The following is an 18,405-nucleotide window of genomic DNA, read 5'->3' on the forward strand; positions in this document are numbered from 1 at the left end:
GGAAAGATACTTGTTTGAATCATTTTTACAATCTCAAAACCAACTAGTCTATTTTGTCCCAGGTTTAATTAAATTGCTTTAATGAAAGGCCTGTACAGGGGAATCAAAATGAAATGTATTGGATTTGTACGATAGGACAAAATGCCAAGGAGATCCCAGTAGAGTGACAAAAGGTAACAATTGGAATTCAGAGAAAGACAAAATAAATCTTATTTTTCATCAACAGGCCATTCAATCTTACATTTTTAGCTGATAAAATAATGATATTGATTATAAGAGTCAAACGTATTGACAGTGAATAGGAACATCTATTCCACTCCTTGTACTTCTCAACTCACCCCCTCTCCTCCAACCCAGAGTGAGAATTGGGTTCCCCTTCTTTAACACCCAAGCTTTCATATTCCACAGATTATTCTTCATAATTTCCATTACCTTCAATAGAATTCAACCACCTGACTCAACTTGCCCGCCCTTCATTTTGGAATGTTGTGGTGTCAATTCCATCTGCTCCTTCATCTCCACCAATTACACCCCATCTCATGGCATTTTCTGATGTACCCAAAGGAGATGCAACATTATTTAATTACGTTAAATGGCCTACACCTGCTTCTCACAATTACAGCATTGTTTGTTTGTCTTTTTTTCCTGCTCTTCTGCACTCATTGATCACCCTTCATTCACAAATTCACCAGACAGATCAGCTCTGATTAACAAGCATTAACCACCCTCTCTTAGGAAGCATTTGTTTGATGGCACTGGGTCTATATTCGCTGGAGTTTAGCAGAATGAGGGGGCACCTCAGTGAAACGTACAGAATAGTGAAAGACTTGGATAGAGTGGATGTGGAGCGGATGTTTCCACTAGTAGGAGAGTTGAGGACTAGAGGTTATAGCCTCAGAATGAAAGAATGTTCTTTTAGGAAGGAGATGAGGAGAAATTTCTTTAGTCGGTGATGAATCTGTGGATTTTTTTTGCGACAGAAGTCTGTGGAGGCAAAGTCAGTGGATATATTTAAGGCAGAGATAGATAGATTCTTGATTAGTATGGGTGTCAGAGTTTATGGGGAGAAGGCAGCAGAATGGGATTAGGAGGGAGATAGATCAGCCATGATTGAATGGCGGAGTAAACGTTGGGCCAAATGGCCTAATTCTACTCCTATCACTTATGATCTTATGATTTGTGTTACTTGGATCCTCTTGGTCTCCACAAATGTTATATTTGTTCTCTGCAACTGTCCTTGCTAGCATTTTTAAATATATTTCTTTCATCAGTATGAAATGACAGTTTTGCTTCTTGACGCTTGGATTTTGCATCACCTGCTGACTACCTGTTTTATCTCCGATTTCCACCATCTATAGTTTTAGGCTGATTCACAATGACTTTAGCAAGAGGAGATCTTATTTGATTATCCAAGTTAACTTTGGGAATTAAAAATACCAAATGGGTTGCAGAACCTTCAACACGGCATATTTAGACCTTGATAAAGTTTCTCAGGACCATGATTACTAAAATTGAAAATAGTAGGAACTTTTGATATTGGATTTCCTGTGGGAAATAAAATATATTTATGAGTGGAGTTTGTAAAAAAAATAATGTGCTCATGATACTCATGTGCCCATGTTCATTTTTTCAGTTCATATGTAATCACTGTTGAGCTGAGAGAACCAGATATCATAATTCCAAATTTGCCAGTGAAACAAATCTAAGTGAGATTGTGAGTGGAAAAAATGATATATGGGTCAAGAGTATTTAATTGTTATATTTACCGGGAAAAGAACATTGAAATCTTACTTGCTGCAGCTTTAAACTATTCTCTAACTTAGTGTTCCCTGCTCTGAGGCACTTGTTTTAGAGATATTTTTGAATTATGTAGGGCTCTTAAAAAATGTTTTGTTAGTCAAATCTCAGCGATATTTATTAAATATTGTTTGCCACAAAGATTGTTCTTGAAAAAACACATACCACTTAAGCAACAGGAGCAAACTGCTCTTCATTTCTGGCAAGGATTTCACTGTGCCTTGTCCCATGTGACAATAAAGTGTTCCATTCCAAAGTTGTGCTCATTCAGTATTGCAGTGTAATATAAACCAGAATCTGGTGCTTGGAGTTGGAACTTCAAGCACAGTCATGAAATTCGAAGTCCTGCCAATCATTATTAAAACTGACACAGAATATCTTTAAAAATAATGTATTCCATTATTTGACAACAGCTTTTAGCTCTAAATTTTCTAGGTTAAAGAAATTGACAGATAACCCTTCCACAATAAGCTTCTGATTTTCAAGGCCATATAAACTATGGTTTATTGTTAACTCAATCATAATTAACAAATTTCCCAAGAGTATGTTATATCTGGAAGTGAGTGTCACTGGTACTGATAGCAGATTCCCATTTCAAAGTAAACCCAATATTCAAGTAAAACTGTTAATGGCTTTTGATATTCACTGTTATTTTTGCAGTGTTTAAATTTCATGAGACTTTATATCTAACACTGTTTTGATAATTTGTAATGTGGAAAGTCAGTCTGTGCATTTTACAGTATTTTTGTCAAACAGCAGATGAGACTTCGGAGTTTAATTTTAACCCCATAATATTTGTCTGCATGTAAATCTCTCCTGACAAAGACTGCCATTCAGGGGAACCATGAGTGCCACAGTTATCCAGTAGTAAATTCCATTTATTGCAACTACTACAAGATAGAGAATATTGTCCAAATAAGCTCTTACCCAAGTGCAAAAGTGAAGATAAAGTATTTACCTGGGAGATTACTACTGCAGTGCAAATAACACTCTGCAAATTACATATGCAGATCTGTATAAGTGCAGCTACAGAGAATTCTGTATGTTTAAAGTCTGCAATAAATTATAATGAAATGAGAGGTTATAACTTTCACTGTGAACAGTAGGGCCCTGGGGAAGTTGTAGAACAGAGGGACATTGGAATACAAGTTAATAGTTCTCTGAAAGTGGTATTACATGTAGACAGAGCAATGAAGAAGGTATTTTGGCCCATTGGCCTTCAACAATCAGGGCATTGGGTATAGAAATTGGGAATGTTATGCTGCAGTTGTGTTAGATGTTGGTGAGGCCACAGTTGGAGTAATGTGTTCTGATTTGTATATGCTATATGAAAAATGCCATTAAATTGGAAAGGATGCAGAAAAGATTTACAAGGATTTAGCCAGGACTTGAGTGACTGAGTTATGGGGAGAGGATGGCAGGGGAGGACTTTATTCCTTGGAACGTAGAGGACTGAGAAGATGAATTTACAGAGGTGTGTAAAATCACAAAAGGCATAGATAGGATCTTATTCTCAGGGTTGGTGAATCAAGAACTAGAGAGCTCAGGGTTAAACTGAGGGGGAAGATTTAATATGTGGTTGAGGCATGTACAATAAAAACATGTTAAAGTACATTTGGATAGGTACATGATAAGAAAGGGTTAGAGGAATATGTATCAAATGCAAGCAAATGGAACTTGTTTAGATGGGCATGTTGGCTGGCAAGAGATCAAAAGACCTGTTTCCATCCTGTATGATACAACGAAAATAAATATAATGGAAGCAAAACTAAGCACTGCAATTGAATTTGCAAGCCTTTCTTATTGAACATTATCACACAATATAGTTAAAATATTTATCTGTGAATGATTACGAGTAGTAATCTAATTTGAGTGCAGATTAAATTATAACTACCAAGCTTAGTTTATAATCATATCTTAAATCCTATGAAGTGCTTGTAGTTTTATAATTAGTTTCTAGTTAGTGTCTGTTAAATTTTTCGAGTGTTTTTTTTCTATTTTACATGCTGAATTTATTTCCAATTAACAGCAGCTATCATTGTTGATACTGACAGTTTGAGACTGCATGTTCTTAATTCATGATGATGCTTTTACAATAGGATTAGTGATTATGATATTGTTACTTCAGATTTAGCAGTAGTTGGTTACTGAGATATTTCATGTCTGGTCTGTGTGTATATCACTTAACAGATGGTGGAATTTTTGAAATATGTTGGTAGTGATTTTAGGACTCATCCAATCAAGTAAAAAATCATTGTTTAATGATTTGATGACAATGTCTACCCTCACCATTTAGAATTTAGATGTTAAACAAGTTTATTTCTTATAAGAATTTTTTTTTTACCAAATTGCTTTAATTGTTGTGATGATCAAATCTTGTTCCTCAGCATCTTATTAGCAATTACTGCTGGATAAACATTGTACAATCTCTTTCATTAGACTTAAACGCTCTCAAATTTGTCCTTAGTCAGTGCCAGGCCTAAATGCTACTTCTGCTTTCCAAAATTCTCTTAGCATTGTAGTATGGTGTATCATAAAGTTGAAATCGGAGGCTTAATTACATTAAGAGTAATAACACAGCAGAACCTATTGAATTCACAATGGATCACATCACTTTTATCCTGTATTAAATGAGCTAAGCAACACAAACAGAATAATCAACATACTATTTGGCTGTCATCTGCAGTGTAGAGAGTGGAGATCACAAGGAGTTTTCCCTTGCTACAGTGATAGCCTTTTTTATTTCAGACTCCCATCTGGGAGGCCTTGAACACATTATCATACTGAACGCAGGGTTTTGTGTAATCTGCTTAGTGGCACTGCAGTCCAGATCCTTCATTGAATATTTTGCAATTTATAATTTAAATGAGAGTGCTGTTCTGACAGGCTTTGAAATTTATTAAAACTCTTTTGTGCATATGCTTTTGTTCTTGTCTAATAGGCTCAGCATATTTTGGATGCTCAAGTAAAATGATTAATTTTTATTCATGAGTTTTGAAGTCTGGGGATTAAAAATGGATAGATATTGCTGTTCGTGTTTATGAGAATGAGACGAAAGGTTTTTTTTTGTTAAATAAGGAGGAAGGAAAACAGTAGACTTCCCTGTCATAACTGATCAGTAACACGAATACAATTCTATTACATAATGTCTTGGATTGAGACACTTGCAGGCTTATTTGTCCAATTTTGTAAGCTGTCATGTATTGCTGCTGTTTGTTGAATTTTTGGCTAAACATGAAAGTATTAGCATCAGTGTTAAAATCGATAGATGAAATCAATAATGAGAAAAATATATAAGTTTAGAAAATGACATGAGTTTAGCAAAAAAAGTTTTAACTTTTGGAATGGAATTTTACCAATACATTATGTTTTTGAATTCAAATATTGCATATTTGGTATTCTCTCAATGATTGCAAAATGATTAAATGTGCATTTGATAGTATTGTTAGATGGCACTCAACACCAATAACATGCTGATCGACACTCAGGATTAAGTAGATTACTTAAAGGAAGTATTTGACTGACTAAAAACTAAGCTATAATGCAATCCAAGGAATACATTGACTTCAGCTCAGCGAAACCCAATAATATAGTTTAGTACATTGATACAGCATGGAAACAGGCCCTGCAGCCCGCCGTGTCCACACTATGCATTGATTACCCGTTCACACTAATTTTCTGTTATCCCACTTTTGGATCATTCCCTGCATACCAGGGGCAATTTACAGAGGCTAATTAACCTACAAACCTGCACGTATTTAGAATGTGGGAGGAATCCTGAGCACCCGGAGGAAATTCATGTGGTCACAGGGAGAACACGCAAACTCCACACAAACAGCACCCGAGGTCTGGATCGAACCTGGGTCTCTGGTGCTATGAGGCAGCAGCTTTATCAGCTACGCCACCGTGCTGTCCTTCTCTCTGCACTTTTTTCCAGTTAAATGGCATCTTTCCTGTAGCAGGGTGACCAAAATTAATTTCACTCCAAATTCAGCATCACCAACGTCTTGAACAATAGTAGCATTAGGTTTTGTACATCTGAGGAAAACAAAGGCACACTTGCAATAGGAAGTTATAGTGGACGGTGATTAATAGTGGAAATCCATTTTTAATAATAAATCCAATTCAGATTTCTAATTATGAAAGAAAACCAGTACCATTAACTTAAATGTACTGAAAGATGCCGATTTTTCCACTATGGCTATCTGCAGGTATCAATGATTGGAGTGACATTCACTGTTTAGAGATCGTACTGCAAATAGATAGGCTAGACATTCAGAACTTTCTTCCCAGGGTGGAAATGCCAATGACTAAAGACAAAGCTTTGAGCTGAGAGGAACAAAGTTTAAAGGAGTTGTGTAGGGCAAGATTTATACATGATGAATGGTGGTTGCCTGGAACGTGGGGTGGTGCTAGAGGCAGATATGACAGTGGTATTTGAGAGGCTTTTGGATAGGTACATTAATATGTAGGAAATGGAGCGATATGGATCATATACAGGCAGAGGAGATTAGTTTAACCTGCCATTATGTTCGGCAAAAACATTGTGGGCCAAAGGGCTTGTTCCTGTAATGTACTGTTCTGTGAATGCAAATGCACAGTACCAATTGATGATTATGGTATGATATTTATCCTTCAATTCAGGACGTATTCAACAGAAGACCTGAAAGAAAGTGTAACTACAAGAAATAAAGAATCTCAAGTAATTTAGATGATTATTTTAAAGGATTTTTATTCGATTGAAACTAAATTTGTTTAGTAATGGTTTTGATGAATTTTGAGGAAAGTTGATGACCTGTGGAGCGATATCTAAATCCAACCTTTACGAGATGATGAGTATTTATTTAAAAAAATCAATTTCAATTCTTTATGCAAAAGTATTTTGTTTCAGACGAGTTACACATTTGTTGTCTGCAATGTGTTTTTAGAAAGATTTTTAAAATTCTGAAATACTTTTTTATTGAATTTGTTTGAAAATATTTTGCCTTTACATTTTCTGTATTGGAAATTAATTGTGTAAGCACTTTTAATGAATAATTGTAATTTAGGAAAAACAAGTTTTCTGATTAATAGACCTCATTGGCTTTTCTGCAGCATTGTGTACACAGCCATTTGTAATCCTTTGTAAAGTCAGCTCAGGTGTAAATTTATAGCTTATCTTTGTGAATGTAAGTTGAAATCAGAATGACAACAGTGAAGTAATAAAAGGGAACGATGATCTGGTTGGCAAAAGAGCGGTCAGTAAATGAGATATAATTGGAGATGCATTAAAGCTTGAAATGATCAACTAATTTATGTGAATCCTTATCATTTCCAACAGAAAGAAACATGTTTTTTTAGTGTGTAGCAAAGCCTAGCCACACAAAGCAAGACAAGTACATATGGATTGTCCCTTGATATCGTTCACTTGCCGTGTAATCTTATTATGCAAAGTTCTAATCTTCACCTAGAATGAATGCCCTTGGGTCACAATATAGTCATATCAGGGTTTTTGGGGTCATGCTTTGTGATCCTTAGCTTATTCCTCCTGGCGGAACTGGGATTTGAGAGCATCCCCAGACACTTGCAAATATCAGTTGCAGAATCAGCCAGAACCTGCTGCAGTGTTTAGAAGACGAGACCAACATGAGGTCCCTGGTAGGATTAAAGATGATTTGTCGCTGCAGGATTTTCTAACAGATGTATTATTGGATAGGGAATAGAGGCCATAGGCACGGTGAAATTAGATCACATTTGCCATTCTCACTGCATCCACTGGTGGCTAAAGTAGCAGCTGCATGTGGATTTTATTTCTTTCAGGTAAAGCGACTTGTAAGTCATTTTGAAGGAATGAGATGAAAGCAGCTTTGGTGCCATTTCTGATGTCTGTAAGATTTAGTGGAAATGTAATGCGATTATTGATGACACCTTCAATATAGGGTTCCACATGGCAACATCACTGCTTGGCCCTGGGAAATAAGCCTTTCCCATCTTTTTACTCACAGTTGGAGGCTCAAAGTGATTTTTTTTTCGATTTTGGATCTTATAGTGAATGGAGTGGTTTTGGTTAAAACTTAATTCAGTACACGTTGGGTTTGAGTAATTTAAAAATAAAAATTCCAGTTTGGTTCCAAAGTTCTAATTGTAATGAGTTGTGCTTGGGGCATGCAGATAACATGTATTTTTGCACATAATATATTTATTTTATGCAATAATCATTAATAAACCCTTGAGTAGAATACAGACATTATATGCATACTGTGCTTAAGCTGAGAATCACAGAAAAATGTATGTGGAGCGAGACTACTGGGGATGTAAATAAGATGGAGTTGATCATGAGCAAGTAATATCAGGTGCAGGGAGATTGGGGTACAGGGCGTTATTAGGTGAAAAAATGAGAAGGGATGCAGCATAATTGGGAGAAAAGGCAGCATCAGGGGTCAGTCACATAATTTGGTGGTGGAGAAGGATTGGGCATGTAATTGGGCCAACGTGGGGAGGACTAAGGTGATATGATTTTGCATACACTACCTTCAAGTTCCCTTCACACATCCAAGGGTTTTGTCATCCCCTTCCATAGTTCTATCTTTTACTAAGCTGCATATGCCTTCATATATCTAGCAATTCATTTCTATTTTGTATTTGCTCATTCTTGTTTGTTTCTGAAATGGAACCAAACAGTAGATATTGAGAATAACTGGCCACTACATGCTTACACAAGTAAATTTAATTTAATCCATGCGGGATCAATTTCTAAGCAAGGTCTCTAATGTAAATCACTCCATTCTCAGTGTCTTTCACTATTGGACCCAAAGATCCCAGTTCATCCCATTTCATCAGAATTGAGAAACTCAAGATATAACAATTTTTGACACGTGGGATAAGCAGAATTTGTTATAACTTCATCCACAATATTGACACAATGAGGGTTTCAAGCTTCCCACACACTAGTCTCCACTGAACACGTGATTTTCCCTAATACAAGTGCTTAGCACAAAACTACCGTTAGTTAGCACTACATTAGTCTTTTCCAAAAACACAAAGATATGGGAGGTACACAAAAATGCTGGAGAAACTTAGCGGGTGCAGCAGCATCTATGGAGCGAAGGAGATAGGCAACGTTTCGGGCCGCTGAGTTTCTCCAGCATTTTTGTGTACCTTCGATTTTCCAGCATCTGCAGTTCCTTCTTAAACACAAAGATATGGGAGACTGAAATATAGATTGGGAAGCCAACCCCTTCTGATTCTAGCTATAAAACATGTTATTGTTAAAGAATACAACAATCTGGAATTTGAAGCTTCCATTTGAAGATTATCCAGGTGTGTGAGAGTGCCTTATGTAGGAGTTATAGTGAGGTGGTCACGCCCAAGGTGCAGGAAAAACATAGACGGATGACCAGCAGGATAGAGAATAAAGGAATCCCCTGGGGCTATTTTCTTTGACAATAGGCACGCTCCTTTGGATACTGTTGGGGATGATTGGTCAGGCGGGAGGAGCAGCAGTGGTCAGGTCTCTGGTGACAGGCATAGCGAGGAAGGAAAAGTCAGACACGGCCATAGTGATAGGAGATGCATCTGTTAGGTGGACAGACGGGAGATTCTGTGGCAGCAAATGAAATTTTAGGATGGTGTGTGCTGCCAGAGTCCAAGATGTCTCTGAGCGGCTGCAATATATTCTCAAGGGGGACTTCAAGCAGCCAAAAGTTGTTGTGTACTTTAGCACAATGACATGGGAAAGAAAAGGGATGAGATCCTGCGGAGTGAATATGGGGAGTTAGTTAAAATATTAAAAAGCAGGGCCTTGAGGATGGTAATCTCCGGAGTACACCATGTGTTAATGAAGGTATAAATAAAAATATTTGAATGTCTGTCAGGAGTTGGTGCAAGAGACAGGGTTTCAGATTTTCAGACCATTTGAGATCTCTTCTGAAGAAGAAATGACCTGGAAAACTATAATCAAAACTCAGATACTGTAAATCATCCCTAGTGTAGGTGGTTAGGAATATTCTGACAGTCTTCAACCTGAAATGCTAACTCTGTTTCTTGTCCCACAGTATTACTAGCATGTTCTGCTTTTTACTTTAACGTTAAACCTTGCCTCATTCAATGGGCGGCTGTTTTTGAATTGAGAAGTCACCTGATACAAATCATTGCACAACTTTAGCTTGGAACATTAATATCCGGTTTGATTTTTTTTTGAGAAATCAATACTTCTGTAAATGGTTGATTTCTAAAGTTATTTGGCATCTTGCTGGCTGGATATATATCAGCACTTGTCTTTGAAATATATGTTCAATGTGTTTTTGAAGAATTTGTTAAAAAGATAAACTGTTAATTCTCATTTTGTCAACTTGAATCATAAATATACAAATAATGTTAACTTCTTAATAAAGCATTTGTTTTAATGATCCCTACTAATTGCATTGGAGAGAGTTAGAAATGGTGCATCCAAGCATTTATTGTAATGCCGTTTTTGGTCTATTTCTAAAATATTTAAGCATCCAAAGGGGAATATTATTTATTAGAACTGTTAAATATTTACAAGAGGATGTAGACTGTGAGGCAGTTGGAAGTGGAAGGTAATTCTGCTACTTGTAAAAACACACATATCTTGTGTAATTTAATAGTGAAACAACAAATAAACATTTGGAGATGGAAAAAAAAATCCATAATTACCTATAATTATGTTCAGATTGATAAAGATATAAAAAAGACAAATAGCATTTAGAGATTTATGAAATAGTCTAAAAAATGAGTTAATCTGTATATTACTAAGACTCACCTTGTTTGTTTGTATGCGTGCGCGTGAGATCCCAAAACCCCGCCAAAACGGTACATGATAGCGCTACAATTTTTGGCCTACCTTACTCATCATTGTCCTGTGATGTAAATCAAAGAAGTTCCGTTCAGATTGATGGTATATTTTACAAGTTATTGACATTTTAAACTTTTAAAAAAATCACATTTCAAACCACTTTTCCACATGCCCTGTCCATAAGCCGCGTTAGACGTCACAATGGAATCCCGTTTGACGTCACAATGACATCACAATGGGATCCCGAATCTCATTTACATAAAAAAATCATGATTTTCAAAAAAAACTGTGTTTTAATCAAATGCTTCAGTTTTCATTGACAGCGAATATTGTGTTTGTAGGTATGTTGCAAAACCTACCTTAAGCGTCGCTGCTGATCTGTCCCAGCCCGTGTGTGTGATTATGGCGCCGTTTAAAGGGGGGCGGGTTTAAAACGCGATTTTCCCTAGGCTGTTCAAATCGAGCTTGTTCAGCCTACCTCAGTTGCTGATGAAAAATCGCTTGAAGTTTCGCTCGCTGGAGCTATTTTTACATTTTACGGGTTTATTTAATTATTATAGTAAGTTAAAAATTAACCTCTAAACCCGCGACCGCCGACAACGGGTCGGATCTCATACAGGGGACAACGGAAGGTAGGTTGTTTATTTTTACATTAAAAAGCGCTTCTTAAGATCCCTTGATACAAAGTTTTATGTTGCGAGTAGCTAATTTGGGTCCCCATTAAATCCCGCAGTATTTTTCTGGGCATTTGGGGGCACAAATTTACCGCAATGTGAACGTTCTAAACCAGCGCGTTCCACAGGATCCCACTCGAAAGCTGATTTAAATGGCCATTAATTTACAGCAATTGAACACTAAATTCCTTCCATTTGGCCTATAAATTAATGTAAATGAGATTTAAAAATCATGTTTTATTGTGAATTCTTTGTGAATATTATTTGGACACTTAGGCTATTTAAAAATGTTAATCATTTCTTAAGAAATGGATAGATGTTTAGATCTAGTAATTGAAGTTGGAATTAGCTACAATTGGGTAACTAACTAATTATATGCTTTAATTTTAGGTCATCCAAGTAAGATTATTTTATATGTTTCAGAATGCTTCAATCTATGATAACTGAAAATTTCATTCAGTTCTCTTAATTTTTAAGAAGGTTATGGGCTTTTGACTGTCCACGATCACAGCTTTTTTGTAATGTCCATAGAAAATCAATAGGGAACAAGATGCTAATTTCTGAGTATGAAAATGGCCATAACTTTTTAAATACTTGAGATATGAAAGTGAATTAGGTGTCAAATTAAACTTCTTTTTATGCTTTATCTGATGGGATAAATTGCAGACTTGATTTTTAAAATCTCAAAAATTTGTAACATTGCTAGTGTTTGACTTATTTTAAAGAAAAAACACAATTTTAATTGAGAATTTAATTAAAAAAAACGTTTTTCATTGTGGGGGGGATAGGGGGGAGGTTTCATTTTAAAAAACATCTCGATTTTCATTGTAGGTGGGGGAGCAGCAGGATAGAGGGAGAGGAGGGGGGTAGGAAGGGGAGAGAGGGGAATGCGGGGGTGAGGGAGGTGAGGAAGGAGAGGGGGGGGGGGGGGGGGGGGGGGGATAGAGGGAGGGTAGAGAGGGGAGAGGGAGGGGAAGTGGTGGAGGTGAGGAGGGAGAGTGGGGATAGAGGGGGATTGAGGCGGAGGAGAGAGTAGAGAGAGAGGGAGAGGAAAGTGGGGGGAGTTGAGGAGGCAGAGTGGGGAAGGAGGGGGTGTGTGGGGGGAGGTGAGGAGGGAGAGTGGGGGGGGGGGATAGGGGGTGTGAGGAACGGGGGGCAGGGAGATAGAGGGAGATGAGGGGTTATATTGGAGAGAGGGGACTGAGGGTATGGGAAAGGAGAGGGAGGGAGTGGGAATGGGAAAGAAGAGGAAGGACGAAGAGGAGTGTGAGGAAGAGGGATAGCGGGGTAATGGAGGAGGGGAGGGGGAATAGAGAGGAAGGGAGGGAGTGGGTGAGGGAAGGAAGCAGAGGAGGGTTAGTGGAGGGTGGAGAGAGGGGGGGATAATGGAAGAGGGGAATAGGGGACTGAAGAGGGAGAGTGAGATGCATTCACATGTTATTGCCATTTTAAACTGGAATTAATTATGAGTTTGTACAGAGAATAGGTAGCCCGCATTTAGATTATTGAGCTTAAATGTGGAGCGTGAGGAGAACTTGGTGGAACGCAAAACTGGTGATAATGAATTGGCAGCCCTGTTTCTTTTCAGTGGATTTTAGTGGATAAATAAATTGGAAAATATTTGCAATTGCCTGTTTTGTTCTTCTGATGAAAACCAATTTTACCTTGGCCGGTTTACAGTTTTGTACACCCCATTATTGAAAGAACATTGAAGCCTAGAAAGTGTAAAGCATCAAGGGTCAGAAAATGTATTTATATGAATGATGTGTTAGTAAAGCAATTTTCACTGGAGTCGACAAAGCCACGAGGCAACTGTGAACAATTATGATAGAGAAAAGAATCCTTCCATATATACCCTGAAAAAGAAATTTAAACTTGTGACAGAAGGCAGTTGGAGACTTATTGGAGGATTTGCTTTCAGGTGTATTTGAGATAAAGACCCCAACTTTTAAGGGAAGAGCAAATCATTATTTTGGTTAGAAAATTACACAAGGCTATGGGGAAAGAACAATCTGGTGGCTTAGATTTAGATTATGTTGTCATAGCATTTCAAAAAAAGACACACAAATGCTGGAATAACTCAGCGGATTAGACAGTATCTCTGGAGAAGATAGATAGGTGACGTTTCGGGTCGGGACCCTTCTTCAGTCTGCTATGCATGTCCAAAGATGCTCCCTGATCCGCTGAGTTACTCCAGCACTTTTTTTTTGTTAACCAGCATCTACAATGCCTTGTTTTTACATTGTATATTGTAGTTGACTTTCATGATGTAAGCACTGTCTAGGGGAGTTTTGTAATGTAATATAACAATTTGAAGTGGAGCCTATTTATTGAAAGATGATTAATTTTATTAAGATGAGATCCAATATTGGTAATTGTAATGTTCCAGAATAGCAACTACCATGGAAAGGGCTAGTTTGGAGAGGACATTTAGTTATGGTTAACTACCATAGATATGTTAAAAAAAAAAGGTCAGATTTGATTATTTTTTTGATGAAGTATTTGGGAAAGTTGGTGAAGGAATAACAGCAGATGTGGGCCAATATAAATTCTAAGAAAGTTTGACAAAGTATCACATAATACAGTGGATACCAAAACTGAGGCGCATAGAATGGGTATGCAGGGAATGGAAGAATAGGGATCATGTGTAGGCAGAAGTTTAATTTGGCATCATGTTCGGCACAGACGTATGGGTAGAAGGGTCTGTACTGTGCTGTGTACTGCTCTATGTTCTATGAGAGAGAAAGAGAGAGAGAAATAGATGTATTTGATGCATCTTATAAGCATTCATGTACAGTGCCCTCCATAATGTTTGGGACAAAGACCCATCATTTATTTATTTGCCTATTTACACCACCATTTGAGATTTGTAATAGATAAAATCACATATGGTTAAAGTACACTTTGTCAGATTTTAATAAAGGCCATTTTTATACATTTTGGTTTCATCATGTATAAATTACAGTAGTGTTTATACATAAATTCCCCATTTCTGGGCATCATAATGTTTGGGACACAGCAATGTCATGTAAATGAAAGTAGTCATGTTTAGTATTTTGTTGCATATCCTTTACATGCAATGACTGGTGGAAGTCATGGACATCACCAGTTGCTGGGCGTCTTCTCTGGTGATGCTCTGCCAGGCTTGTATTGCAGCCATCTTTAGTTTATGCTTGTTTTGGGGGCTAGTCCCCTTCAGTTTTCTCTTCAGCATATAAAAGGCATGCTTAATTGTGTTCAGATCAGGTGGTTGACTTGGCCACTGAAGAATTGACCATTTTTTAGCTTTGAAAAACCTCTTTGTTGCTTTAGCAGTATGTTTGGGATCATTGTCGTTGTAGAATGAATATCATTTTGAGGCATTTGTTTGAACTTGAGCAGAAGGGATGTGTCAATACACTTCAGACTTAATTATGCTACTACCATCAGCAGTTGTATCATCAATAAAATGAAGTGAGCCTGTACCTTCAGCAGCCATACATGCCCAGGCCATAACACCCCCACCCCGTGTTTCACAGATGAGGTGGTATGCTTTGGATCTTGGGCAGTTTCTTCTCTCCTCCATACTTTGCTCTTGCTATCACTCTGATATAAGTTAATCTTCGTCTCATCTGTCCACAAGACCTTTTTCCAGAACAGTGGTTGCTCTTTTAAGTACTTCTTGGCAAATTGTAACCTGGCCATCATAAATATGCGGCTAACCAGTGTCTTGCATCTTGCTGTGCGTTGCGGCTGCCAAAATCAAATACCTCAAAGGCCAATAACATAATACAAAACCAGGTTCAAATGGAAAAATTATTTATTTTTCACTAACAAAAAGAACTAAACCTGGATCAACCAAACAAAGAGGGGTCGGATGGGCTAGCAAACAAAAGATAAAGGGTGCTCTGGCCGACCACTCAATGGGCCGTCGGACCAGAGACTCTAAACCTGCCTCAGTGTGAAAATAAACCTGAAACAAAACCACGAAAACAATAATGCCAGTCCCATCCTTCCCAAGCAAAATAAGTTAATAAATGAAGAGTTACATAAAGAACACTATGCAATCAAACAAACTAAACCAACACCAGACTGCTGCCACCAGTCTGAGGGGGACGAGAGAGATAGAGAGAGAGACTACCAGTGCACATGGTCTTTTTAAGCTGAGGCTCCGTCATCAGGCTCACGTGATGACGGAGCCTCATAATGGGTTCTTTGACTTTCAATGGCACAACTTTGGTCCTTACGTTGATAAACAGCAATAAAAGTTTCCAAAGGTGATGGAAAGACTAGGTGCCAAGAGCTCTCATGTACTTGCATTAAGGAGGAAATTAAACACACCTGTGAAGCCATGTGCCCCAAACATTATGGTGCCCTGAAATGGGGGGACTATGTATAAACACAGCTGTAATTTAATGTATGTATAAAATGTATAAATGTATAAAAATGGCCTATATTAAAATCTGACAATGTGCACTTTAACCACGTGATTTTTTTCTATTACAAATCTCAAATTGTGGAGTACAGAGGCAAATAAATAAATGATCTTTGTCCCAAACATTATGGATGGCACTGTATGTACATGGGGCAGGCAAATGAGCAAAGCACATCACCAATAATCATCATAAACAAATTGCCCAGATATGTGATTGCATATCACAACTTCATTTCCAGTTTTATACATTTGAATATTGATTCTTTTTTCTGAAGTGCAAGATAATTTCTGACTTGATTTGCACTAATCAGGAAATTTAATCGAGCACTACAAACGGTATGTCACACGTATGGTCTACATGCCGTCTCCTCTCGTGTGCAATAAAACTTACATCCTTGCTTACTTCTTTCTTACCCCAACTTCCCCAACCCAAAACCTGACTCTGCCCCCATCCCCTTCCCCTGTCCCAAGTCTGGTTTTGATCACCAATCTCCGTAATCTTACAATCTTCTCACGTCCCAATTACAACTCCCAGTTCAGACACCCAGGCGACATATTTTTCATCAGGAGTATGGGAAGCATGAGACTTTGACACTTAATTTGAGACAGTGAACCCGGCCAATCAGTGCGGCGATGGTGCAGGAAGGGGCGTCGCCATCCCGGCAGCTGACAGGAGAGGAGACCAATCTGCGTGGTGGGGACTCGCAGGAAAGGAGACCAATCTGCACATACGCGATGTTTAAGATTTTTAAACCTGAAGAACTTTTAAAATATACCATAATCGGAACAAAACTTGTTGCTCTTGTAGAACAGGAGAATGGTGAGTAAGGTGGCAAATATTCATAGCGCTATCTTGTACCACTTTTGTGCAATTAGAAAAAAACGCAAAACCGGAAGAGCACAAGATCAGAGTTTTTGTTATGTACTAGTCTAGAGTATGTGCAGACCCGTTGGGGAGCTGATGTAGCTGTTTTTGAAATGAGGCCCTCCCCCTGACGTCACTGGATAGTGGTGGAATATTCTGTTTCACTGTACCGTTGGGGGGGGGGGCATTGTAACGTTACTGGAAGCTGGTGTTTTAAAAGGTGGTTTTGACTTTTTTTGAAACTTTAATCATGAGTAACCCCCGGGGGCAGGGTGTAAATAACCTGGGCGGGAGGGGGCAGGGTGTAAATAACCCGGGGAGGGGGTGGGGTGTGAATAACCCGGGGGTGGGAGGAGGTGTGGGATGTGAATAACCCGTGGGCAGGTGGTGTGAATAACCTGGGAGGGGAGGGGGAGAGGGGTGTGAATAACCCGGGGGGGGGGAGGGGGGGAGGGGGGAGTAACCCGGGGAACAGAGGTATGGCACTCGGCAGCTTGAGAGCCCATTGTGATTATTATTGAAGCTCCTGGAAAAAACGCTGTCTGTGAGAAGCTGTGACACGTCCCATTGTGATGTCATTGTGGCCATCGGCAGCTTGAGAGGCCATTGTGATTGGTGCACTGTGAGTGGCATTGTGACATCATCAGTGGAAAGTCATGGGAAAAGGCTGTGTGAGAACCGCTTTTTGCCTTTTTTTTAAATACTTGTGAAATATAGGATGAAATCTTAAGTGAACCTGATTACGACGTGGAGTGGAAAAATGTGTCAGAATATGTAAAAATTTAAGCGCTAGCACGTAGCGTTTTGACGAAGGTAGAAAAACGCATACATACACATATACACACACACACACGTATACATACATTCATTCCACTGATGCAAGTCATTTACCCTGGTGTGTTCATTTAATATAATCAGTAATTCTTTTCTTTAAAATGTTAGCATTTAGTATTGGAAATTGTATGTATTTTATACTGTAACCAAGCAATTTTGCATTACAGATAATTTTACATTAACAATTAAGTCAATTAATACTTGATATTTTTTAAATATGTTTGGCAGTGACATAACAACATTGTCTTCATTCTTGCAGGATTCTAAGGGGGACGTCTGTCGAAGAGAACTAATATGCTAGGACGATTCTTTGGCAAAGTTTTGGGATTTACAGGCTTCACTATTCAGTATGGCTGTATTGCCCACTGTACTTTTGAATACTTAGGAGAAATTGTCGTGGTATGTTTTTTTTTCTCTCTTTTGCAATCCCTGTTGTAATATTATGTAATATTTTATCTAGACTTCCAGAAAATCAATCACACCACTTGTAGAGCCTAGTAAGTTATTTTTAGAACATTTTTTATATTGCTCAGTCACAAATTGCAGCTTGAACCAAATAAATATTATTGTAAAACAATTTGTGACAATATAGCAAATGTTTTAAATTATAGTTTGATATTACAGGTACTTGTTTTGTTGATAATTTGCTTGAAATGTTAACATTATGCTTAGATTATTACAAGGGTAAAAGCAACTTAATTTTTTCATCATGAAGATTGATATTTCATTTTCTCTCCGGCATGCCACACCAGCCAACACTTTAACAATGGGCTATTACAAAAATATGTCAAAGGCAGGCATAAGATTGGGAAACGATTAAATGTGACATTTGCTGGTGTGGAATGAAGTAAAGATTTTTACCTTGCCCTTTTTGGTGTTTTTAGGTGTTTGATAAAGATTTATCCTGGCTAAGATCAGTAAATAAACCACCTTCCCGTTTCAAAGTCTGCACATTTGGACTTTTCTTGGGAATGGAATAATCTTGCTTATAGTAGTCACATGATTTAGTTTTGGATTTGGATTTATT

At 38.0% G+C, this 18,405-nt stretch overlaps 1 protein-coding gene across 2 annotated transcripts in view; it reads left to right on the plus strand.

The window, feature by feature from the left end:
• Positions 1 to 18,405, plus strand: part of immp1l (inner mitochondrial membrane peptidase subunit 1) — a 65,859-nt gene that overhangs the window by 12,714 nt on the left and 34,740 nt on the right. For both annotated transcript variants that reach the window (XM_055649263.1, XM_055649264.1), the window contains exon 2: positions 17,638 to 17,777. In XM_055649263.1, coding sequence (XP_055505238.1) covers positions 17,673 to 17,777 — 105 coding nt within the window. In that variant the 5' untranslated portion in view covers positions 17,638 to 17,672. The remainder of the gene's footprint in view (positions 1 to 17,637; positions 17,778 to 18,405) is intronic.

Source organism: Leucoraja erinacea, chromosome 18 (genome assembly GCF_028641065.1).
Source record: "Leucoraja erinacea ecotype New England chromosome 18, Leri_hhj_1, whole genome shotgun sequence".
Classification (NCBI taxonomy): Eukaryota; Metazoa; Chordata; class Chondrichthyes; order Rajiformes; family Rajidae; genus Leucoraja; species Leucoraja erinaceus.